The 26,811-nt window shown below is 35.7% G+C and overlaps 1 protein-coding gene and 1 long non-coding RNA gene across 9 annotated transcripts in view; one reads left to right on the forward strand and one right to left on the reverse strand.

Moving 5' to 3' along the window:
- The window catches only part of LOC308631251, a 930,091-nt gene that overhangs the window by 303,422 nt on the left and 599,858 nt on the right, over positions 1–26,811 (forward strand). The window lies entirely within an intron of this gene.
- The window catches only part of CHN1 (chimerin 1), a 187,427-nt gene that overhangs the window by 32,943 nt on the left and 127,673 nt on the right, over positions 1–26,811 (reverse strand). For 5 of the 8 annotated variants that reach the window (XM_081260669.1, XM_081260670.1, XM_081260673.1 and 2 more), the window contains one exon: positions 12,728–12,805. The exons of 1 other annotated variant lie outside the window; for it this stretch is intronic. In XM_081260669.1, the coding sequence (XP_081116795.1) occupies positions 12,728–12,805 (78 nt within the window). Of the gene's footprint in view, positions 1–12,727; positions 12,806–13,007; positions 13,366–24,645; positions 24,665–26,811 lie in introns of those variants that run through there. 2 more of the 8 variants (XM_081260674.1, XM_081260675.1) reach the window with 2 other exon arrangements.

Consider the following 26,811-nt stretch of genomic DNA (forward strand, 5'->3'; position numbering starts at 1 on the left):
CATTACTTGGATGAATGAGTTTGCATTCAAATATAAGTAGTTAAAAAAAATCAACGCAGTCAATCAATACCTCAAAATACCAATCCTCTAAAGTTATATTATGTAGGTATAATAGGAAAAGAAAATAAATGGACCAGCTGGTTGGACAATAAAAAGCACTTTACAATTAATAGCTGAGTGACAGAAAACCTCTATACTACATTACAAATAGGTAAATTGAACACGGAGAAACAAAAAATGCCTCAGACTAATCCACATTACTTTGCAATCCACAGTTCCTTGAAGCCAAGTCTGCACTAATTTAACATTTCCACAATCAGCTGTCAATTTCTCTTTGGCTTGGTTGTAGAAGCGTTGTCCAAAGAGGCACTGTCAACACACATTACAATATGAAGGCAGGCATCTCTATAAGACACCTGGAAACAGGTTTCACTAAACATAGGAAATTATCAAACTATGTGGGCTGGAATGTAGCTCAGTGGTAGAGTGATGCCTAGCCTGAGTGAAGGTTTGGCTTTGATCCCTAGCATTGTAAAAACAAAACAAAACAACAACCACCACCACCTCCCCCCCCAAAAAAAACCCCCCAAATCTACACAAAATATGTGGTTAAAATCCTCTTAAAAGTCTTAGTAATAAGAGATCCTGATTTTTCTGTTTTCGTTATTTTTTATTTTCCTATGTCACTGATTGCTGCTCTTTAATGTTTCTTTCCTTCCATTACTTGGTCTAATTGGTTCTTTTTCTAGTCTTTTAAGGTGGAAGCTTAGTTCACCAATTTAAGATTTTTTCCCCCTTTTTCTAATGTAAGCATTCAACAGTATAAACTTCCCTATAAGCCATACTTTAAACCATATTCCACAAATTTTAATATTTTTCTTCTCAGAAATATTTTCTAATGTTTCTTATAATTTCTTCTTTAATTCATGTTATTGAGCAATATACTATTTAATTTCTAAATACACCATACTTCGAAAATTTTCAGATACTTATTTAATATTTAATTGTAAGAGGATAGGTTTTATTTGATTCCAATGTTTTTATTGATACTTGTTTTATGGCCCAGAATACTGTCTATTTAGTGCATCTGCCATTACTTGAAAAATATGTATATTATGATTTTATTGAGTAGAATATTCTATAAATACTAATCAGGTCAAATTGGTTGATACTGTTGTTTAAGTCTTTTAACCTATTCTATCACTGACAGAAATATTGAACCTTCTAGCAATAACCGTGGACTTGTCTATTTCACTGTTAGTTCAGTTGTTGCTTTATGTATTTTGAACATGTTATTAGGTGTATGTAAATTTTAATCACATCTTCTTCATTCTCATTGTTGGCCTTAGAAACTTCCATATTTAATGTAAATATATAACCTAGATCTAAGCCAATCAGCACATTCCACTGTCCTGACTGGAGCTACTGGTGCAGAAACAGGCACGTGATAAAACTGGGTGAATGACTGCTAAGCCCAGAACCTGAACAAATAGTCTCTCTGCAGTGGACTGGAATCTGGGAGGAGACAGAGCTGGAGCCTCTGTCTGTCAATAAGAGGTAATCTAAAAATAGAGAGTTCGGAGACAGGATTCTGGGAGTATTTTAAGATCCCGAGTTGATGGATATTTTCAATTAATGCTGGACTATTCCTACTGTGTGATACAATAAATTCTCTTTTTGCCTTAGTTAGCATGGATCAGGCCTTCTGACATTTGCAATGAAAGTCTCCCAAATGTTAAATATCATTCATGGGTTCTAAATAGATTAAAATTCTCTCTCTCTCTGAAGCAATGTCATATATTAGTGGAACAATGAGCTCTCAAAACGAGTAAAGCAAACTAGCAGAGATGGACTTCTCTTTATGAACAAGGGCATGTTTACTAAGTATGCAGAGATCAGGGCTGTGCCATGTGTAGGAGCTCCAAACAGAGATAGTTCTAAAAAAAGAAAACAAGTGAACCTGACATTTTAGGCCAGATTCAGGCAAACTGATTCACATGGATAGCCCAGACAGCATCTCTAATACAACCCCTGGAGATGGTCACCTAATATGACAAGAAGCCTCTGCCTCCCGTGGACCAAAAACTAGATGTATTCTTTTTATTTAAATCTGGTTAGCACTGTACAAAACATACTATTTTTGCTCTCCAAAGAAAATAAAAATGTAAAAAGTAAACACTTGATAATGCAGGGTTTTCTAGATAGACACATACCTTTATTTTCTTTGTTTGTTTGCTTACTTTTATGTGGTTGCTAGGATGAAACCCAGTGCCTCCCATGTTCTAGGCAAACATTCTTCCAATGAACTACAACCCCGGCCCCTGAAGAAGGGTTCTTCAGAAGTATAACACCACTGGGCTAACACCCTGGCCCTTTATAGGTCTCCAATCTTATTATGTTCAGAAGACTCTTATGAGGAGAGACAAGAAAACCTAAAAAGCCCTGAATGATATAGTGTTTATATAAAAAAAAAAATAGTTTAATGGCTCTTCAGCTACTAACTGTTTTGTGGTATAGCATTTTAAAAAGAAAAGCCAGTATCTTTTTTCCCCCCGTCCCAGAACTCGGGATCAAATCTCACACAAGTTGCTCTAACACTGAATTACATCCCAGCCCTTTTTATTTTTTATTTTGAGACAAGGTCTTGCTAAGTTTCCCAAGCTGGCCTTGAACTTGAGATCCTCCTGCCTCAGCCTCCCAGGCAGCTGGGATTATAGGTGTATGCTACAGTATCCAGCTAGAAAAGCCAAGATCTTATTTTAAAAATGAGATTTTATTTCCTTTGTATATGACTGCCTCTTCCTTTCTGCGCCCTGGCTTCTCTAATGAAAACAATGACTTTTTTGTGTGTCAAGCACCATTACACAATGAATGTTGAATGATGATGATGAGTTTAATGAGATACGGGGAACCTGATAATATAGACAAAACAAAGTAAGATGTTAGGATGTATAATACTCTTTTTCAGTTATTCCCATTTTATTTAAATTTTTTATTGGTGCATTATCACTATACATAACAGTGGGATTCATTTTTTTATATATTTGTACATGCACATGATGTAACAATTTAAGTTGATTAATTTCATCCCTCAGTATTTCCCTTTTCTTTCCCTTCCTCCATCTCCTGGTCCCCTTCCTGCATTCTACTGGTCGCCCTTCTGTTTTCATGATTCCTTTTTTTCTCTCCAGCTTCTACATATGAGAAATATGAGAAATATGACCCTTAACTTTTGAGTTTGGCTTATTTCACTCAACATGATGCTCTTGAATTCCATCCATTTTTGCATGTAAACATACTCTTTGACCTTATTAAAGTCATGGTAGGCCTTGCCTCTTATAAGACTCTTGGTCTTCTAGGGAAAGCTGACACAGAGAGTCAAGGAACTATGCCAGCATAATCTGCTGATTAAACAAGGTTTGAAACTAGAGATATAAAATATAACATATGTATTTTCCTATTAGCTTAAAAATCAGCAAAATAAAATAAGACCCAATCCTCAGTTGAATCTGGAAGAGGAGAATGAATATGTGATACAACAGACTACAAGGTTAGCCAAAGTACCAATGTGTACCCAAAATAGGAAAAAACTAATCCTTGTAACGTGGACCCATAAACTAAAGAGATAGAATTCTAGAAGAAGTGACTTATAAACTTCTTTGAAATTTTTTAATTGACAAATAAAAATTGCACATATTTATCATGTACAACATATTTTGAACTACATACACATTGTAGAATGGCTAAATTGAGTTATTTACATATGAATAATTTCACATACTTATCATACCTTATGTGGCGAGAATACTTAAAAATCACGAAGATTTTTAAGACCCAGCACCCCTTATCATTAACTACTGAAATGATTTTTTGGGGGGTTATCAGGGATTGAACTCAGGGACACGTAGCCACTGAGCCACATCCCCAGCCCTATTTTGTATTTTATTTAGAGACAGGGTCTCACTGAGTTGCTTAGGGACTTGCTTTTGCTGAGGCTGGCTTTGAACTTGTGATCCTCCTGTCTCAGCCTCCCAAGCTGCTGGGATTACAGACAGGCATGCACCACCATACCTGGCTTGGAGTGACTTTTACTGTGTGTTATTCCTATGGGTTTACACCCCTAACTTGTTGTTAGAAGTCACATGCCTGGCTGGTTCTCTACTTAGGGATAAATTTTGGAGAAAATAAATTTTCTAAAATATCAAGCTGGCAGGTGAAAAAGATGCTGTAAGTAGTTAATACTGCATTAGATGTAATCCGATGCCAGAGGGACTCACACAGGATGCTAGAAATAAGAATCAGTATAGGTTCTGGCAAGACAGAGTCAGGCTCTCCTCCTCAGGGATTTGAAAGTGACAACCCCAAATCTTGGTTTCAAGGGTAGCCATTAGATTCTTCCTTTTTTTCCCTTCCCTAAAATGTTTATCTTATTTGGTGTTTAGTTCCCCAAAATAAATCAAATACCTTGTAAGTTCTACTAACAGTCTCCTGATCAGAAAAACTTACAAATCTACTCACATTTTAAAAGAACAAAAACAAAAATAAATGGGACTACAGCAAACTTAAAAGCTTCTATCCAGTAAAGGAAGCAATCAATGGAGTAAGGTCACCTATAAAATCAGAGAAAATATCTGTAAATCACACACCCATTAAGAAGTTATGTCCAAAATATATAAGGAACTCCTATAACTCAATAACAAAACCAAGAAATAATTCTCCTACAAAATTGTCAAAACTGGGCATGGTGGTATGTGCCTATAGTCTCAGACACTCATAAAGCTGAGTTGAGAGAATCGCTTAAGAATCCAAGGGGTTCAAGGACAGCCAGGGAAACACAGTTGGACTTTATCTCCAAAAACAAAAAGAAAAGGGCAAAGGACTTGAATAAATAGTTATCCAAAGAATATGGCCAACAGGCATAGGAAATGAATGTATAATATCATTAGTTATCAGGAAAATGTAAATTAAAAACTACAATGGGATATCACCTCACACTAGTTAGAATGGCTGCTATAAAAAATACACAACAAACAAAATAACAAGTGTTGGTGAAGATGTGTAGAAACTGGAATCCTTGAAGTGTTTGTGGGAATGTAAAAGGGTATAGTTGCTACAGAAAACAGTATGGAGACTGCTTGAAAAATTAAAAATAGAGCTACCTCATGATCCAGCAGCTCTACTTCTGGGTATATAAATATAAAAGGACTGAAATCAGAATCTCAAAGAGTTATCTGCACTGTGTGTTAAAGGCAGCATTATTCACAACAGCCAAGCTATGAAAATAACCTAAATGTTCATTGATGGATGAATAAAGAAAATGTGATATATGCAGGCAATGGAATATTTATTCAGTCTGAAAAAAGAAGGAATTCTTGTTCTACATGAAATAGGGATGAACCTGGAGGATATTTTGTGAAGTGAAATAAGCTTGTCACATAAGGACAAAAACTACATGTCCACTCATATGAGGAATCTAAAACAGTCTAATTCTCAGAAACAAAGAGAATGGTTGCCAGGGGCTAGAAGGAGGGGAAAATGGTGGGTGCTGTTCAACATGTTTAGAGTTTGTTATACAAAATGAACAAGCTCTGGATATCTGCTGTACTACACTGTGCCTTTAGTTAATAATACTGTGTTGAGCACTTACGTTTTGGGGGGGGGGTAGATCTCATGTTCAATGTTTTTAGTATAGGGGGAAAAACCCTACTCTCTATTATTACAAGTTGTATACTTTGTGTGCACATCGTGCTGGGAATTGAACCCATTCCTTGTGCATGCCAGGCAAGATCTTCATCATTGAGCTACATCTCCTGCCCTGCATTCTTATTTTTGCTATCAAATAGTTTCAAGAAAAGATGTCATTTTAGGTAACAACCATTTAACATATTTGTATATGGCATACCGAACCACGAAGAATATGGCATTATTACTTACACATCAAAACTGGCAGTTAAAACACCTTTAATTTTATTTGTCATGAATAATACTATTATGTTCTCCTCATCCTTCTCACTGTATTGATGTTTGCTTTCTTTTTTAGTTTGTGTATGTCCAAGGTCGAGGATCATGTGTTACATACTACTTATCCCCTTTCTATGTCTAGCAGATTGGTATGCACATAAGAGTTGCTCAGTAAATACTTGAGGGATGAGTAATGAGGAAATGGAGAAAACATGCCAGGAAAGCCAAAACAGCTTTTAGATTAGAGAGATCATGTGGGCAAGATGTTTCAACACTGTTAATGGGATTCCCCCCACCCCCAAAAGATTTAGTTATTATGTCCTCCAGTAACATAACATGTATATTAAGAGTATTTTTTCTGGGCCCACATAGACTTGGGTAGGGACTTGTACAGACCAAGAGACTGGAAAGGAAAGTGTTTTCAAAACATGTCCACTTAAAATATTTTAAAAATGAAATACTAGCAAACTTGAATGGAAGGAAACTAAAAGATACTGGTATGTAGTTTTACAAATGGTAATCTGTATTGGCAATGCAGTATCACAGAGAGAAGTAATACTGTGAAACTGGGGAATGAAGACAGATTATAAAACATCTTGAGAGTAATAACATGAAAATAACATTGTGGGTTTCTCCTCAGTGAAACAAAGTAACTTAAATCCTATACCCTACGAAATGGCTGTGAAGAAGTAGAATGCAACTATGTGCAAACCAACAGGAGCCTTGTGATGTGCCTTTCTGGATTATTAGGGGTAGGTAATGATCCAGATTGACCCTAGAGGTGCCACAGCCAGTTCCTCATCGGCATTACAAACCATTGGAAGGACAGGAGGGTGAGGCTGAGCACCCATGGGAAGTGCACAATGAGTCCCTGTGGTCCTCCTCACAAACAGCACAGGCAGAAGTAAAAGGTACAGTATATCTGTTCCCCATCTGGCTTCCACAGCAGCTGATAAGCACTATACCAGACAGCAACAGAAATGCAGTGCTCACAGGGACCTTACAGATGATCTTGTTCAGTCTCCCAGTTTCTCTTCATCAGCCCTTTCCATGTCTGACTGCCCTAGGCAGAGAGAACCCATGCTAAGCACTTATTTTTGCTATTTCTGTCTTCTCTTGCAAGTGGCCCACATTCAAAACTAGGAAGAGAGAGAGTGTGTGTATATAATGGAAATATATATAATTCCATTTAACCTCTTACTTGGAGAAAAATATTACTTATCCCTTCAAAGTGCTTATGTTGATACTCCATGTTCATATCCAGAAATGAAGAGTGACATTATTACAGAAGCTTAATGAGGCATCCCAGGTTGCCTTTTCCATTCTGTAATGTTGTATGGATCTTCTTTTACATTACTTAATTCAAAACAATATTCAAATTGCTGAGCATTATGTGCACAGAGATTCTCTAGTTAAATATGAGATAACATGGGGATCTTGAATTTCATTGCATTTTAAAAACACAGAAATCTGATTTTAAAAATACAATACAGATCTTAAGATCATTAGCAGAATCTATTTTTGTATTGAATTTCCTGCTATCATGAAAGTGGTTTCAAAATAACAACAGTTCTACCATACCATACCATGTACCCATTTAGTCATTCAACAAATGTTTCTTGAGCTTCTACTAGATGCACACATTTTACTAGACATGGGGAAAAGTAAGGAAGAATGGGGGAAAGGAAAAGGCTTTGTGATGGTTGGTGGGTGTAATACAAAGAAAGTGAACAGGCATGTTCCTTGAATATATTTCACTGTTGTTTAATATAACCAGTTTTAAAATAATCTTATTTTGTACACAGTTTTAGTTACTTTTCAAATCAATATATTGAAAAATTTTCCCCAAATGGACCTAAATAAAATTTTAATTATGAAAAACAAAATATTTAGAACAAATCTAATGTGTCTCAATATAATTCAATCAGAGAATTTTAGAGCTGTAATGGGAATTTACAGATCATATAGTGTTAACTCCATGATTAATTTAAAAACTATTTTTAGGGCTGGGGATGTAGTGCCTAGCCTGCATAAAGCCTTGGGCTCAGCCCAGCACTGGGGGATAAAAGGAAACAAACAAAATGCTTTATTTTTATTTGTTGATTCCTTTTGTACTTATTCTCAAATGTGAATCAAATGAAAGACCAGTGGGCCTGGCTTTGCCTGTGACACTGGAGAGAAAGAAAAGACAACTTTGAGCAGAACTGCTGGTTCCTGCTACCCTTCAGGTTATCAAACAGCAGAACTGGTCTACAGGCCAGGAGGGCTGGGTGCACTATTATTTCTTTATCCTAGCAATCCTGAATCAGTGATATTATTAAATAGTTTAAGGTTCATGTTATAATGTTATTTTAATTATAGTATCGATTCACATTTCAGGATTCATTGCTTGCATATTATCTTGGCAACATTAGATCTGTTAATATCTCACATCTTTCATTTACATGTAGAATTTTAGTACTTGAAACTAAAAACCATTCACCATTTTCAAGACTATCTTAAAAAAGAATTAAATTTATGTGTTAAAGTATCTACTCACTACAATTTTCTTTTTTGTGGTGCTAGGAATCAAATCCTAGGCCTTGCATGTACTAGGCAAGTGCTGTACCACTGAGTACACCTGTCGTGTAATTCTTAATGTTTTTTTTATTTTTTTAATCTGCCTATGTAACCCAGCTTCTGCTACTATACTATTCTATCTAACCTTGCATTTTTAATTTTAATTTTTTTTTAGTTGTAGTTGGACCCAATACCTTTATTTTATTTATTTATTTTTATGTGGTGCTGAGGATTGAATCCAGCACCTCCCACGTGCTAGGTGAGCACACTACTGCTGAGCCACAACCCCATCCCAAATCTTGCATTTTTGCTATAGAGTTTTCATCATTAAGCAACAAACTAGATAAAACATTTAACAGTTCAATTTGGAGGAATTAAGAGAAATAAAAAGGATTTCACTGTATTCTATGGTGCATGAAAAATGCCACTACTCTTATGTAACACCTACTCTGTCTGGGAGCAGGGAAAGAAGCAAGAACTTTCTTCAGCCCCACCACGCCAAGTTATCCTTTGCATCATGACTTCTGCAACTGGGCAGGAAAATGAGGAGTCAGATTAAACCTTAAGTATACATATATTTCTTGGTATAAATTCAGAAAAAATATCCCATGAGGAGTGATTTATAATAACAAAAAATGGGCTACCATGTACCTAGATGTACCAGGAACTCTATATTTTTGATATAGAAAAAGAGGCTTAGAGAGATTAAGCAATCTGTCCAAGTTGATACAAATAATAAACAAGCTCCTGAGCGCAATGGCTGGGACTTAATATCATTCTATCTAGAAAGTCTCCAAATGTAGGAGGCAATCACTGCTGGGGGTTCAATGGGGGTGGAGGTTAGAATGACTGTTTTAGTTTTAAATATCAGAGGCTTTATTTTTTCTCTGTGTGATATTAGGATAGGGTAAGTTTAGAAAAAGAGAACTTGGCCCAGGGTACAGTTTAAAATTATTTTCACTCTAATTTTAATTCACACATAAAAATTACACATATTTATGGGGAACCAGGTACCATGTAATATTTCAATACATGTATAGATTGTATAATGTTCAAATCAGGGTCACATATCTATCTTTTCAGACATTTATCATTTCTTCATGATGAAAATATTTAGAATCTTTTCTCCTACCTTTTTTGAAATTTCACTCTTAATTTATATCACTCTTAATTTCACAGCTGATAATGGAAATAATTTTTAAAGGATGTAGAACATTTATCTCTAAAATGACAACCTCCATAAGACACATCACTGTCCTTATGACAGATGCTTTATCAAATCCCCATAAATAACAACAGAATTTGAGACAGCTAGAAAGAGAAACCATGTTACATAACAGCAAATGGGAAACCTCCTGTTTCTCCTACTAAGATACCCTAAACTCAAACACCTCCAGAGTTTGGAGTCAGGTCCAGTTGCTCTATTTGGCTTCACTGTGTGAGGGCTTCACCAAAGGTATATGATGCTTTTGGCTTCACCCTCCTGTCCCCACACTCTCCCAAAAAGATCTGACAGCTGTTCCACCTCACTGCATTACATAACAAGGCAGTTCAAGAAGCAAAAAAGAAAACCATATTGAAATGAGGCTTCTGTGAGTGGGCTGGTGGTTAGACAGAATACACTGTTATCAACACAGAAAATAGTCACTGGCAAGGCCACGTGAATAATTATCCTTATGGAAATGTTCAGGTTCTCCCCCACAACAAACCGCTGAACTGTATGTACACATCACAATCAGTGACCTTCTAAGTGAGCATTTGTGTGGGAGAAAAACAGCCTGCCACAGAGTCTGAATTCTTTTGGGGATATTCTCAGAAGTCAAGTATGACCTCCCTCCTTAAAAAAAAAAAAAAAAAAAAAAAAAAATATATATATATATATATGCCACACCACAGACACATTTTTAAAATAACATTTTAATGAGAAGAACCAAATTCTGAGACTTCTGACCTCATTAGCAACTCGAGAAAATATGTAATGCAAACTACTAATATTAGCTCTTTCCTGAGCACACTGTTTTTTAAGAGCAAGTCCTAGCTGGTTTTAATGTTTTAGTTTCAGAGAAGGATTTATGTAGTTGGAAGAAAAAACAAACAAACAAACAAAAAAAACCCAAACCAACTATCCTTAAAACAGTTTGGGTACCAGCTAATAAGAGTCACAACTGGTCCCATAGATAGCATTTTCTAGCCATATAGAATTTGTTCATAAAGTCATGTGTTAAAGCTGAGAAATAACTGGAAGATATAAACTATGGGAGGAAAAAAGAATATACTTGTTGTTTATGCAAATTCTTCAACAAATCTATTTGCTTTTAATCAATATTGATAAAAAGCACATAAATGAACTTGACATGGTATTAAAATGGCACTCTTAAAAGGCCTGTTTCTGCAGACCAAATCAGAGGATACATCTTTGGAGATATATTTAAAATCACAGCTATTTCTAAAGAGTGCATGTAATCTTTGCTGAGGAATCCAAATAGCCATTTTTTTGTGTGTGTGATTTAACATGTATGTAACTTTATATTTGCAAAAGGACTTATTTGGGGTCATTTTCCTGGTAATAGTTCTTATAAGACCAGGTCATATATTAGGCAAGAATAAACTGAGGCCTAGTAACCTACATAAATTATTTAGATTCATAATCAGATTTATTTTCCATCTGGTATTTAATCTGATAGACTCTATTTCATTTTAAAGCAAAGATATTGGTTGAAAGGTAAGGTCCTTAGAAATATATTTAAAGAAGAAGAAAATATTACTGAGTTAACATAGCCTATATAGTTCAGAAATATTTTTGTTAAGTAACTGAATCTTTTACCCTCAAATGTTCTAAAGATCATAATAATCTATTCCTCATGTGAAAAATGCAGAGCATACTGGGGGCATGGTATTAGCATTTGAGTAAAATTAATTCTGGTGTTAAAAATCAGGATGAATTGCAAATTTATCAATATTGATAAAAAGCACATAAATGAACTTGACTTGGTATTAAATGGCACTCTTAAAAGGCCTGTTTCTGCAGACCAAATCAGAGGATACATCTTTGGAGATGATATATTTTAAAATCACAGCTATTTCTAAAGAGTGTGCATGTGATCTTTGCTCAAATAGCCGTGTGTGTGTGTGTGTGTGTGTGTGTGTGTGAGACTTAACATGTATTTAACTTTATATTGCAAAAGGACCTATTTGGGGTCACTTCCCAGGTACAAAGCCTGTATGCTAAATAAATGCTGACTAAATTAATAAATAAACGGAAGATCAGAATTTCCAGCTTTATCACCATTTGAAACCAAACAGTCCCTTCTTAACAGAGTTAACAATATTTTGTCTAAAATGAAAATACTCATGTCTTATATAAGTGCACTATGAAGTTGTCTAACTATTGGGAAGTTACCATATAAATACCAGTGCATCTACCTAAGTGTAGCTTGGCTTCCTTAGACACGACTTCACATTATATATCCTCTGAATTAAGATGCAAAGGACACAACTTCGAGGCCTCGTATCATGCTAAAAGCACAGGAAAGATCTATACACAGCCTGCATCAATACACATATCTTCTTGATGAAAGAAGATTCAGGTACAGTTGACAAATACATTAACACAATAATTTAAAAACTACATACACAAGGTGAAAGCAAATACTCAAAAAGTGAGGAAAAGCTCCTAGTGTCAGCAGCATCACAGTCCCACGGTAGCCATCCTCTTTTCATCATGGTCAATTCATTAACAGAGGAGAAAAGACAGAAACTATGGGAAATGCAGACCATCTGCTCAATCCAGATGCAACTGAACATGCCTCTTATATCCAAAGCCTTTTAGCAGAAATGAACAGATAAGATCTAATCCTCTCCCGCAATAGCCAACAAAGGTATTTAGATACATTTGCATCACAAATAAAATAATGCCAAAATCATTAAATGAGACCCTTTTAATATTAGTCAAGACTTACCAGTGTCTATACATTGACTAAACAGAATTAAAACAGCACTAGAAAAAATGGGGATGATTTTCTATTAGCTTTTTTTCAGCCATTCCTTAAATAAAATCAGGCTTAAAACATCTCCTTTCCTTGAAGAGCAAGAAAATTTTAGTCAACTCATCCTAGTTTTAAAGACATCAGAAGATATTCTTTTAGTATTACATATTTCAAATAATGAGCATTTATGATAAGAAAAGGCTAAAAACAAATATTCTTACCTTGAAATTGTGAACCTTTTCATATTTTGGAATTTGCTCATTTTCTTTCAGAGTTGCTCTTCTAACAAGTGATGTCAACTGCGAATAAGCAAAGAGTTTCAGAGGTTGCCAGATTGTCACAGACGACTTTTGAGAACCCAGTTTCATTCCCAAGGCTGCTATCAATAAATCTTGCTGTCGGCCCTCTTGTTTTGATTTGTGAACTGCAGCTCTATTAGTTTTCCTCCCCGACCAGGACTCTTTGGATGGCATTTTGAAATTCAGAGAAAAGAAAGAAAACCTGTATTGGTCTGTGTCTGTCGATGGAGTCTATTCAGCTCACATGAGCGTTCTGCAGCCAGCACAGAACCCTAACCTACAGAGAGCTGCGGACACAGCACGGAGAGGTGGAGGAGGGTGATGAAGCACTTCTTCAGAAGAAGCCGACTAACCAGACATTCTTTCTTCTTCTTCTTTTTTTAAAGGGCTCTATATTTAAGCTTCTGAAAACTTAGAGTCTGAGCAGAAAAAGAGTCAATGCTAACATACAAAATGTTCAGCATCTCTCTTTATCCCTTTTTAAAAGACAGGCAATTTTGACAAATAATACAATTCTAAAAGCTCTCTTCTTTATTCAATACATTAATGTCCATTCTGAATGAAAGATGCCTACATACTGCTTGCAGTCAGTTTCTAGCGACAAGACACCCTGTGAACCCTCTAGCAGGGAGGTGGGGGAGGGAGGGATTTGCCGGGGAAGGCAGGATTAGACTGGCTGCCATAAGAAAGGAGATAACCAATGAAAATCAAGCAACAGTATTTAAGTACTCTATTCCTCAACTCACTCTGTTCCTCCCTCCTCTCATGTAAGATTTTCTTGCCGGCTCAAGGAAAAAAAAATTAAAAAAATAAAATCAGTGGGAAGATAATGAGCAATGAATGAGTCATGCATTATTACAAAATGAATTTTTTAAACTATTAAAAGCAGAGGAAAATTAACATACAGCACCAGTTCTTTTTTTTTTTTAAGGGTATTTAGTAACTACCAGGTAATTTACAAAAGGCTGATCTATATCCTTCTTTGTTCATTATGCTAGGCATGTACTTTACCACTGAACTAGACTTCCAGCTCCCTTCTTTGTGCATTATGGATTAAGGTTAACTAAAATCCAATTTTATTTAAAGTGAACAAAAACTGAAAATAGTTTGATTAAAAAATAGTTTAACTAGATATCATACTACTTTCATGCAGAATCAAGAGCATGGTTAACACCCCGGAGTGGTCAGTTTTGTCTCTACTATGTGAAGTTTTGTTGTGGGTCTATACTTAAGTAGGTAAAGTCAATATTTTAATTCTCTCATCTCAACATTTTTTATTCAGAGAGCTTGAGACCAGATCAAGAGCAGCTGAGAATAAGTTCCCTATATATATAGGTCCCAGATGTAGTAATTATGTTTTTAAAACCCCTGGATGTTTGCTGATGTAGAAAGGCAGAAGTGGAGGGTGATGGGTAAGACACTCAAAACTCAGCTCTTTAAGATAAACACCTCCACTTTTCACCAAGGTGCTATATAAGAGGTTTCAATTTTCCCATTCTGATTTCCTGAATATCTTCACTTGGTTTCCTCATGCTACAATAATTAATTTTAATCCACTGTGTTTCCAATGTTATGCTTTATTTAAAGAATATAAAAATCAACATTTAAATGAGTTAGGTGTTGGGGGTATAGCTCAGTGGAAGAGTATGTGCATGATCCTGGATTTGATCCCCAGCATCAAAAATAATCAATTCAACTTGTAGTGCTTTAGCTTTCATAACCTAAAGGTGGTATGAGCCCAAAGTATATTTTAGTTTAATTAGGGCATGAGTGCTCCTTAAACTGTTATTAAGCTATGTTAGATATCAAACATAAAGATTGATTTTTCTAAACACCTCTAATTTGTTCTTATTTTCTTGAGTCTATAGTCCTTTTTATTCCTTAAAAAACATTTTTAATGAAAAGATAAATGCTAATATTTACATCTACAGAAGTTTCAGTTTTACAAATTTATACTTTAAAAAAATTTTTTTTTAGTTGTAGATGGGCACAAACCTTTATTTTATTTGTTTTTATTTTTATGTGGTGCTGGAGATCAAACTGAGTGCCCCATGCATGCTAGGCAAGCGCTCTACCACTGAGCCACAACCCCAGCGCCCCCTCCCACACACATTTATACCTGTAGATGATGAATGAGGTATAAAATGGTCCTGTTCCAAGAGGAAATAAAATGGAAAAAAATTCCTTTGCCTCACTTAAACTGTTCTTCAGGTTAGACCTAGTTTGTCATGTGATTACTAAAAATATAAAGGCCAACCAACTCTTTAGGTATGTACAGCCTAAAGTGACATTTATTCAATTCTCTGCAGGCACCAGAAAAAGAGACTTTAAAGGCTAGTTTAACAGTATTTTTCCCCTCAATGTTTAACACCAAGTTCTTAAGCTAAAGAAAACAATCACATGTTTAACCTGGTATTTTCTCCTGAGTAGTTTTGGTCAAGGGCCTGTGTTTTAGATCACCCCCAGTCCTTCAGCTAGAGTAACAAACTCAACTGAGCATGAAAAGAGTCATAGTAAAGTTAACCAGAAAATTCATTTTGCTTCTGAGAGATAAAACTTATCGTGGACAAGGCAGAGTTGTATTGTCTGTCTTTCTTAATTTTTCCATTTAATCAAGAAATACTGACTAATTACAATTTGGGCAGCTACCTAGGGAAGTAAGGAGAGAAAACAGCAGTTCAGAATAAAAAAGGTCTTAGCTATTCTCAAATGACTAATTAGGGGTTTGGTCACTATTATTTCTTCAACACAACAGCAACTGCACTTCTGCATTAATTAGGGGAATGAACTTGCAAAACACAACTACTAAGTCTATAACTGAACCACTATCCATGTTCTGATGTTTCAGACAAATGTATGTCACTCATGCATACATTTACTTGACCATATCTATATAGATAATAGTTACAGACTTTGTTAATTATAGGCACTTAGCTAATCACTTTACATATAGAATCCCATTATGTACACAGATAAACCCTTTGAGGCATATATTATCCTCATTTTGGGGAGTGGGTACTGGGGATTGAACCCAGGGGCACTTAACCACTTAGCCAAATTCCCAGCCCTTTTTGTGTTTTAGAAACAGGGTCTCACTGAGTTGCTTTTCTCGTTCATTAATTATAAGACATTGCATTCTGCTTTATATCACAGTTATCCATGTAGCTATTTATATAGAATTGGGTCTTATACATTTTCATATTAACCTAGAATTTGCATAGTAGCTTGCACAAAAGAGTTCAAAAATTAATTGGTTAAAAAAGAAAAACCAAATAAAGGTAACTATTTTTATTGGGAGGCAGAGATGTGAAATCAGAGACAAAAGTTTGAATACTGGCCTTGGGAGATTTGCTTGGTTCCTTGATTAACTATTCTACATAATATGGCTAATAAAATCTTTTTATGCCTCTCAGAACTAACTGGTGGTTGAATCCAGGATCTTGAGCAAGCTAGCAAGCACTCTACCACTGTGCTACAGTGGTAGCCCTTCTTATTTTTTGAGACACAGTCTTGCTAAGTTGCCTAGGCTGGTCTCAAACTTGTGATCCTCCTGCCTCAGCCTCCCAAGTAGCTGAGATTATAGGCCTGGCTAACAACACCTACTTTATAAATTTCTGGGAAATTTAAATAATAACATGTATTAGATGAAATGTCTACAAACAGTAAGCACTCAATAAATAATAGCATTACAGGGATGCTGTGCCAAATATCAGCTGTAAGGGATGTTGCATAAGATAGGTCCCTGCCCTTAAGGAGTTTATAATCTGCAATACCACACAAACATGCCTGGAAACTCTTGCTCTTCCCTTTGCCTAATGGCCCCTATGCAATTTCCCATATTCTAGTTCTAATCTTATCTTTAAAAAGGCATATAATGACATATGTTCTAGTTGAGGAAGTAAGGTTTGGAGGAGGGAGAAAAGTGGAAAGGAAAGGAGATTATCAGTATATGCTAAAGAGCAAATTACTGCTTATAACACTGCTTAGCACTTCATACAGCTGTCCAATTTACTGGTCACAAGCATCCTGGGAAGTAGTGTTACTTATGATCACTTTATAAGATGAAGAGCCTGGGGCTCCCAAAATGACTTGCTCAAGGTCACACAGACAGGAAGTGAAAAGTGTAAGATCTGAATCCCTGTCTTCTGTCTCCAAAGCTAATAGCTCTTTTGACTACCTTATAATGAGATGAGATAAAAACAAGATGTTAGGAATACAGTGCCTCTCATTCAGGCTCATATAACAGAAGAAAAGTGCTTAACTGGGTGGAATCTAAGCTGATCTGGCACATATCCTACAAGGTCATTCTTGCTGGAAACACCAGCAGGATTTACCTTTTATTTTCACTGGGAGTCTCTGGTCTATCTTTAGATTTTACTCTGCCTACCCTCAATACTGATGCCACTTGCATACTTTTATTTGAATGAGGAAAACTGGCCTGGAAAAAGGCATGGAGAATAGGCAGATTCCACAACTCCTTTCTACATTTGTCCATGCCACCTGCAGAACAGAGGACTATGAAAATGGCAAGGTGTGAAGTTGCAGAAGTGTAATATGAGGAAAAAGGAATGGATGGCCAAATAAGTGACCTTGGAAAGGAACATGTTCACTGTTTTTCAAATAAAGACACATCTACCAATCTTATCACCCTGCTGTTCATCCAGTAACAAAACTGGATCTGTGCTGAACTAGCCTCTCATTTTCACCCAGTGTAGTATAAGAGGAAACACAGGTTCTGGGACTGCACCAAAGTGATAACTGTGGCCCTGTAATTTCGTAGCTGTGGAATGTCTTTGGTCAAATTCCTGATTTATTTTAGTTTTTTATTTCCTTATGTGTAAAGTAGATTAAAAATTCAATATCAAATTAATTAAATGATATAATATATGCAAAGCATTCTGCATCATTTCTGGCATAGAAAGTAACCAATATATGAAAGATTTCCTTCCTTTCCTTATATCTGAGAACCTGTATTTCCAAGAGTATCATGTGTGACTATGACATGGGTTAAAACCTAAGGCCACTGTCCTAAACAATGTGAGCTTCAGGACATTTGTAAACACCACCATTCTGTAATTTCTACCTTACCCTGTCCTGGCAATCCTAAATTGCATGAACCCTTATGCTCAAACTGTGAGTAATTCGATCAAACTCTGTTTACAAGAAAGGGCTTTAGCAGATTAGTCACACCAACATACAAATGACTGATTATACTTCCTTGCCCACGAGCATCTGGTTTTTAAACACAGGACCAAGGCAAACCAAAGGAATAAATCTCCAACTACTGAAAGTCAGGGCTTACTTAAAGTAAGAATGTTTTCTAGGAAACTGAAAGGACATGCAACATAAATAGCCACCTCCTTTGTAACATCATGGTAATACCATAGACTCATTAGCACAAAGCTAAATTAACTAAACTAAGTCACCATTCCATCCAAAAAGCACTCAGAACAATGTTCTAGCTGGCATGGCTCTAAGTCTGGGGAAATAGATTAACTAGATTAAGTCTTTCTTTTTCTGTTCTCATTGAACAAAGTCCTGCATTTTCTATAAAATGTTAAAAACTGAGGCATAAACAATAGTTTTTTCTGAAATCTCCAATATCAGACATAACATGAAGATCAATGAATTCAAGCAAATTCAACTCACCAAATATTCCTACCTTTATCCTCTGAATTGTAGGGGAACCCAATTTTTCTCCATTAAAGCCAAGAGTGGAATATATTGTAAGATACTTAAAGACAATATGTTGGTTTTCATTCACTGACAACTGTATGACATTAGTAATGTTTTGCAGGTAAGATGTAGTTTAATTGTCAAAATGGTAGATAATAATAACTATCACTTTCTAGGTGAAAACATACAGGCTCAGAGAGATTAACTACCTTGTTGAAAGTCATCTAACTAGTAAAAAGTGAAAGGACTTGAATCTAGGTCTCCATAACTTCAAATTCCATCTTTCTTCTTGACTATTTTGCCTCTTATCTATTGTTAACATGCAAATTTGAAAGGTTATCAATGGAACAAATTTCTAGATCATTTATATTCTGTATGTCTCAGATCACTAGGTATTTTAGAACTGATAAATTTGAATTTATAGTATCTACCAGATTCAATACTTAATCAAAATTTCCAAATGCATTGTAAGTCAAACATTAGAGACTTATACTTCAGAACTCTTAAATTCCTTAAGTTACATTGGGATAAATACATTTTTATGTTGCAGATGAAACTCTTACATACTCTGCTAGAGCTCTAAATCTTTCTGTTACTGCAACAGTAACACCATAATTCCTAACTCAGTCTTCATTACATTGTTTCCCTAGCATTAACGTAATATCCATCTAAAAAGATGATAATCAGGCATATCAAAGCATTTCATTTCAGTGTATAATAAACTTAAAACACACTAAACTGATATTGTCACTATCAAATGTTGTTCACTCTGACATGCTCCCTGACAGACTAATATATAATACTATTTAAACATGACACTTGAAAACACAATGCAAACAAACAAAAAAAAAAGTATAGCCCTCTAGGAAACAAGAGAAATATGATGAATTTTCCCTGAGACAAGTTTTAAGGGAGCTTTTCTACTCGATGTGAACAATACCATGCCTAGGGAGAGGGGTGAAGTCACACACAGGTTGGTTTCCAGTCCTGGTTCTTACTGATATTGGCCAGCTCATTTAACTTTTCTAAGTCCCAGCTTAACTAAATGAACTTTATGACCTTCTCTATATTTTTTACAGAAATTCGAAAGGAAAAAGGAAGGTTATATAATTCAGCACACAAGGATGTGCTGAAAGATTTGGGTATGTCTATGTGAGAATGGCTGGATGGCTTTATCTTCAAATTTACAAAGGGCTGGGTTGTTTTGTTTTGTTTTTGACTAGTATCCAGTCTCATAAACTTAATTTATCAATAAAAAGGGATTATGACTATTTCTCAAGGGGAGATTGCTATTATTCCCAAGCTCATGAAACTAATAACATTGATCATAATTTGGCAGACCAATATGCTCTTATTTGGTAGCACCCCTACATTGGGAATGAAAAATCATTAAGAAGCTGGTGAGACTGGAACCAGAACAAGGGGAATGGGCTAGATAAACAATATTTAAGGCAATGAGTTAAGACATCTGTTGAATCCTCTACAACTAGTATGGCCTTGCCCATGGACATCGAGTGGGGTTCCCTCTCCTTAAGTCAGTGCTTAGATGAGTATCAGTCTCCTTTTTTTTTTTTTTTTTTTGCACATCTCTGCTCAGATTTATCTTATCATGATCTGAAGTTAATTCATAAGACATAGTCTTATTTTTTGATGTATAAGTTCTTAGAGGGTTGTAGGTTGTAGTCCTGATGCACTGATAGTAACAGTGCTTTGGGAAGATAGAATAAACAAATAGAACGTATTATCTTTCATTATCTAACTATCTGTTAATATATATAGAAGTCCAACACTATATGTTGGATCATGGGCAGCGATGGTTGTCTGCTGAAAGTCATAACAACAGTCTTCTCTGGCTCACTCCAAAGATAGGCTGAAACTGGATTCCATGAGAACTACCTTTCCAAGCCCTACCGCTCAGGAAACCTTAGGGGTACTTGAGGAAATGTGTGATTGTGTTTTTATCTTTCATTTTAACCATTATCTTTGATCCTATTATCTGTAAGACTTAGAGAAACACTATCACTGTTCTGTAGTAATAAAGAAGGTGAAATTAGAGATTCTCCAACACTTTATCAATCATGGGGCTTTAAATCCAGTGCAAAAATTTTGACTCATACATGTTTTCATTTTCTTAAAAAAAAAATCTTTCAGTTGTAATATACATATAGAAAATACAACTAAAAAGCAGACTAGGGTTGATACAATTAGGAGAGTTTTCGGATTTTAAACTGTCATATGAGGTTATTTCAAGTTATTACAACAGAGTGAACACTTTGCACTCATCAACCCAAGTGTATCAGAATAAAAGCTAAGCCCTTTATTTTTAGTTTTCTCATTCCTCCAGTCAATTTTGTTGGTTAGGCTAGGATAAAGCCCAAGTGAATTTGTTATTTTAAAAAGGACCTGTTACAGATATATTTAAATTCAAGTTATAAAATCTTGCTTTCTACATATAACAAAAATAAACTGTAGTTTGATTAGGATATCGTGGTTGAAATTTGGTTAAGATGTTCATTTTAAGCCCCATGTTGACTCATGGTATGCAGAATACTTGTGCAGTTCAAACATACTTCCAAAAATCTGTTTTATTACATGGAAATGGCAATAGTGGCCTGAAGGTAAAAGATTTAACTTCCACAACAGTTGCCTGGGAAGAAGGGTAAACAGGAACATAATTCAGAGATGCATTAATTGTCCATTTTACTGCCAGCCAGATTTTTCTTTGAAACTTGTCTTTTCTTTGAAATTTGTCTTTTCTTTGAAATGACCCTGTTACACCACACAGTTGCCATCAAGATAATGATGTATAAAAAGTAAAAATAGCTTGCTCTGGGCACTTTCTAAAACAAACTCTTTATGTCATGTCAATTATATTTCATTTTATAAAATTCCTGTTAGTTCATATGATCCAAATGAAATTAAGAGAGAACTTTAACTTGGACGCTTGTCTTCATAGCAGAGATAGTCATTGTATTTCTTTGATAAACATGTACCTTGTCTTATGTGGAACTGGACATCTCAAGAGTGACTTGAGGCAAATGCATAAGGCCTGAAAGTGATGAGTATGTTAGAGAAGAAAGAATAAAGTCTGACAGAAAGTCAGACTTGCAACAATAGGCTCTAGTGAGTAAGAAGATACAGATTAAAGTCTGATTTAATTTCTATCTTTTGGTGATATTTTAATGCATTGAGAAGTGTCTACCCTGCTGACATCCTCCTCCACACATGATAAGTTAGTGGGAGATAGTTTAACTCTGCAACTGAAGACCTTAAGTAAATAAAATCAAATGCTACTTAAGGCTCTGTGGCCAGCTGAGGCAAGTGCTTTACTGCCTTTCCCACCAAAATGCCCCTAACAGCAACCAATAGGGATGTGTAGGGACACAGAAGAGTCTCTCTAAGCTCCCTAGAATGTACCCATGTTTGTTTAAGCATGTTAAACAAACATGTTTTCAACCAATTACTACTGAGAAAAACTGATGTTTTAGGAAGATATGTTATATTTATCTTTAGATATATTTATCTACTTTCAGAACAGGCTTGAGTACCTGAAATAGACCTTAGAAAATTTCTTTCAGCCTTAGGTCTCATTCTACAATCATGCTGTATATGAATAAATAATTTGCGAGGTAACTGACTTAATAATCCCATTCTATTTCTACTTTATAATAATTTAAGTTACTGTACTCTTCTGCCAATCTAGTTAAAAAAAAAATTCAGGCCCAGCTTTATAATGCCTGCAAATCAGCAGCACTTATACAGAAGCCTGCTTCCAAAAATGCTATGTCACATAGACTATTTCATGTTGTCCTCATATTTGTTTTTCAGAAAGGAATTCATTGGTGTTAAGGTATTTGCTTAGGGACAGAAAGTCAGTAATCAAAGCAGCCATGGTAAAAACTCAGGCCTGCTGATTTCACACTCTATTCTTTCTCCATTCTCCTGTGCTTTCCTGAGACCCCAAAGATAGGACCACTTGACCTGTGATGTGACTAATGATAAACCCTACATAAGGCTCGATTTTCACAAAGAGAGAACCAGCAGAGGGAGAAATATTTACAGCTGAAAATGACCATTGCTGACTTAGTTCTAAGCCTGATGACTGGTTTACAATATATACAAATATGGTCACTGTGATAGTCAGCTTCCCATTACTGTGACAAAATACCTGAGATAATCAACTTAAAAGATTTATTTTAGGGGCTGGGGATTTAGCTCAGTTGGTAGAGTGCTTACCTCACTTGCACAAGGCCCTGGGTTCAATCCCCAGCAACACACACACACGCACAATTAAAAAAGAAAGAAAGAAAGAAATTGACCTAGTATGTATAACTCTAGGAGAACTTGAAATACCCTGCAGTCATCCCATAAGGATTAGCACCATTCATGGGTTCATGATTTCAAAAGTTTCAGTCCATGACCTCTTGGTATTATTGTTTTGAAAGGACTGTGGTGGCACAGCACATCATGGCAAAAGCACATTGGCAGAGAAGTCCATTCACTTTATGGAAGCAAAGCGAAAAGAAACAGACCAAGATCCCAATACCCCTTTAAGGGCACACACTCAATGGTCCAACTTCCTTCCATTAGATCTCATCTCCTAAAGGTTCTAGCACCTTCCAACAGTGTCACAGGCAAGGGACCATACCTTTAACATATGGGTCTTTGGGGGACATTCAAGATTTAGATTATAAGCCAGGTGCAATGGCACATACCTGTAACCACAGCAGCTCAGGAGGCTGAGGCAGGAGGACTGCAATCTCAAAGCCAGCCTTAGCAATTTCCCTAAGCAATTTAGCAAGACCCTGTCTCTAAAAAGGGCTGAGATGTGGCTCAGTGGTTAAGCTCCTCTGAGTTCAATCCCTGGTACCAACAAACAAACAAACAAACAAACAAAAAGACTATAGCAGTCAGTTTTGGTGACTAACTTCTGGCACTTTAAAAGTTCTTTTTATTATTCTGACAATGGTGGGTTAAGTGATATGCCAGTCTTACTTAGGTGCATACAATCTTCTGTCAGATGTCTATCAGAGCTTTAAGGAGAATTATGATAGTTATGATTGAGCACTATGCCTTTTTGTTTTTACATTGATTTTTCCTGTTGCTTTAATCATAATAAATGAATAAAACTACCCTCAAGTCAACCATGACAACACAGGCTTGTAATCCCAGCTACTCAGGAGACTGAGTAAGGAGGATTACAAGTTTCAGGCCAACCTGGACAACTTAGTGAGACCTTGGCCCAAAAATAAAATAAAATCTGAGTGCAGTGGCACATGTCAGTTATCCTAGCAACTTGGGAGGCTGAGGCAGGAGGATCATACGTTTAAGTCCAGCCTGAGCAACTAGGCAAGACCCTGTCTCAAAATAAAAAATATAAAGTGCTGAACATTTAGCTCAATGGTAAAGTGCCCCTGACTGAGTTCAATCCCTAGCACTAAGTAAGTAAATAAAGAAATAAACAGGGATGGGGATATAGCTCAGTGGTAGAGCACTTGATTATACAGAGGCTCTGGATTTGATCCCCGGACCACAAAACAGAGAGAGGAGTTGTTTGATCAACAAATTCAGCCGTTTTTAGAAATAATTAACCTTTCATTAAAATTCACCAAATAGACATAATTTACAAAGTGGAAAACCATCCCAATCTCAATGGTAAACAATTAATTGAGTCTTAATATTTATAATAGTGATTCTAGATTAGCCAATGCAGTGATTATATAATCAGGATTCATTTTTATTTAAGAAAAGAACACTAAAAAAAAAGAATTTTGAGTAGTAGAGATGGGGTCTGAGAAATTATAAATACTTATAAATCTCACAAATTCATTAAATGAAAATAATGAAATGTTCAAAGTACACGTACATAATACTAAGCATTTTTAAATGGTTTTCATTCAACAAATATTTTACTGGATATCTATTATGTGCTGTGGTTTCACTAATAAAATTGTGGTGAATATCAGAGAATAGAGATGTTATTTTCACAAGTGCCAGATAGTAAAAAAAATACATATTTAATGAATAAATTATAATTGAGATAAATACTATGTGGATAATAGATTTTTCCATCCCATTAGCCTAATAATTCCATTTTGTAACAGAGGTCGGATTTATCTATTAAATCTATGTCGGTGCCCTCTCTGAAGCTGCTTCCTCCTTACCAGTGTCTTCAGAGACTGTAAAGGTGATTTCTATTCATCTTCCCATTCCAGGTCTGTCTGTCCTTCCAATATGGATGTGACTTCAAAATTCCTCTAAGGCCACAATCATGGAATAGTTTGTAATCACTCCATAGAATCCTTATATCAGAAACAATGCAGACAGGGAGATGCACTTTATGAGCCCTCTTCCACGATCTGCCTAATCACTCCTTCCACAAAGAGTTAAAATAATTTTTAAAAAATTTTAAGTCAACTTCAGTGTTATTTATATTTAAGTAGTTAAAAGTTTGCTCTTGAGTCAAGATAATCTGTAAAAGCATCTCAGCTCTTTGATCCACTTTGAGTTAACTTTTGTGCTGGGCGAAAGACAGGGGTCAAATTTCATCCTTCTACATAGGGATTTCCAGTTTTCCCAGAACTATTTGTTTAAAAGGCTATTTTTTCTCTAACATAAGTTTTTGGGCACCTTTGTCTATTATCAGATAATGTATTTATGTGGGTTTGTCTCTGTGTCTTCTATACCATTGATCTTCATGCCTGTTTTGGTTGCTAGTACCAGGCTGTTTTTGTTACTATAGGTCTGTAGTATGATCTGAGGTTTGGTATTGTGATGCCTCCTAAAGTGCAAGAAATAAAATTAAAAAATCAAAAAGTGAAATGGCGTCAAATTAAAAAATCTTCTGTACAGCAAAGGAAACAATTAAGATTGTGAAGAGAGAACCACAGAATAGGAGAAGATCTTTGCCACCTGCTTCTCAGGACATTAATATTCAGAATATATAAAATGCTCAAAAACCTAACAACAAAAAACCAAATAACCCAATCAATAAATGGGCAAAAGACCTAAACAGACATTTCTCAAAAGAAGAAATACAAATGATCAACATATATATGAAGAATTGTTCAATATCTCTAGTAATTAGGGAAATATAAATCAAAACTATATTGCACCACATAAAAATAAATAAATAAAATAAAGATATTGTGTCCAACTAGAGTATTTTTTTTAAAAATACTATATTGAGATTTCATCTCACTCCAGTCAGAATGGTAATTATCCAGAATACAAATAATAATAAATGTTGGCGAAGATGTGGAGAAAAAGGTATGCTCATACATTGTTGGTGGGACTGAAAATTAGTACAACCACTATGGAAAGCAATATGGAGATTCCTCAAAAAACTATAAATGAAACTACCATATGACACAGCTATCCCACTCCTTGGTATACATGCAAAAAAATTTCCATCAGCACACTACAGTGATACAGCCACATCAATGTTTATAACAGCGCAACTCACAATAGTCAAACTATGGAACCAACCTAGGAATCATTCAACAGATAAATGGCTAAAGAAAATGTGATACATACGCGCAAAATGGAGGATCCATAAAGAATGACATTACAGCATTTGCTGGTAAATGGATGAACTGATTATCATGCCAAATTAAATAAGCCAGTCCCAAAATGTCAAAGATTGAATAAATTTTCTGATATGCGGAAGCTAATCCAAAATTGGGGGGGATAAACATTAAAAAATTGATAAAAGAGAAAGAGAAAAAAGCGAGGGGGGGTTCATCAAAATAGAGGAAAAAGTACTGAGTAAATGAAGGGGATTAAGGAAAAGGAAGAAGGGGCAGAAAGGAAAGAACAGCAGAAAGACTCTGACCAAACTTTGGTTTGTGCATGCTGGATGTGGCGTGGTGGGTCTCAGCATTGGGTATATTCACAGGACAGTAATTAAAAAAAAAAAGTCAACTGTAAATGAATTGAAGAGGGATGGGTGGAGTGGAAGGCAGTGGGTGAGGGTTGGTGGGGCGCTGGGGAGAGCTGGTGGGGCGCTGGGGAGAGCTGGGGTCTGAATTAGAATGGGTTATGTTCCACACTTTTGTAATTATGTCAGGGTATACCCTGGTGTTGTACATAACTAAAAAGAAAAATAATAGATAAAAGAATCTCAGCTCAACTTATTAGTTATGGGATCTTAGCTCTAAGTCTTAATTTCTTTATCTATAAATCTGGAACAATGACTATACTTGTACCTCACAAAGGTACTGAGAGGATGAAGAGATAATGCATGTGGAATGGACAGATTGTGGGTAAAGTATGTATTTTCAGTATCCAGTATGCAGAGAAAGCACAAAGCTCTCAAAGATGCGATGGTG

The sequence above is a fragment of the Spermophilus citellus genome, assembly GCF_964194105.1.
Source record: "Spermophilus citellus genome assembly, chromosome: 11".
Taxonomy (NCBI): domain Eukaryota; kingdom Metazoa; phylum Chordata; class Mammalia; order Rodentia; family Sciuridae; genus Spermophilus; species Spermophilus citellus.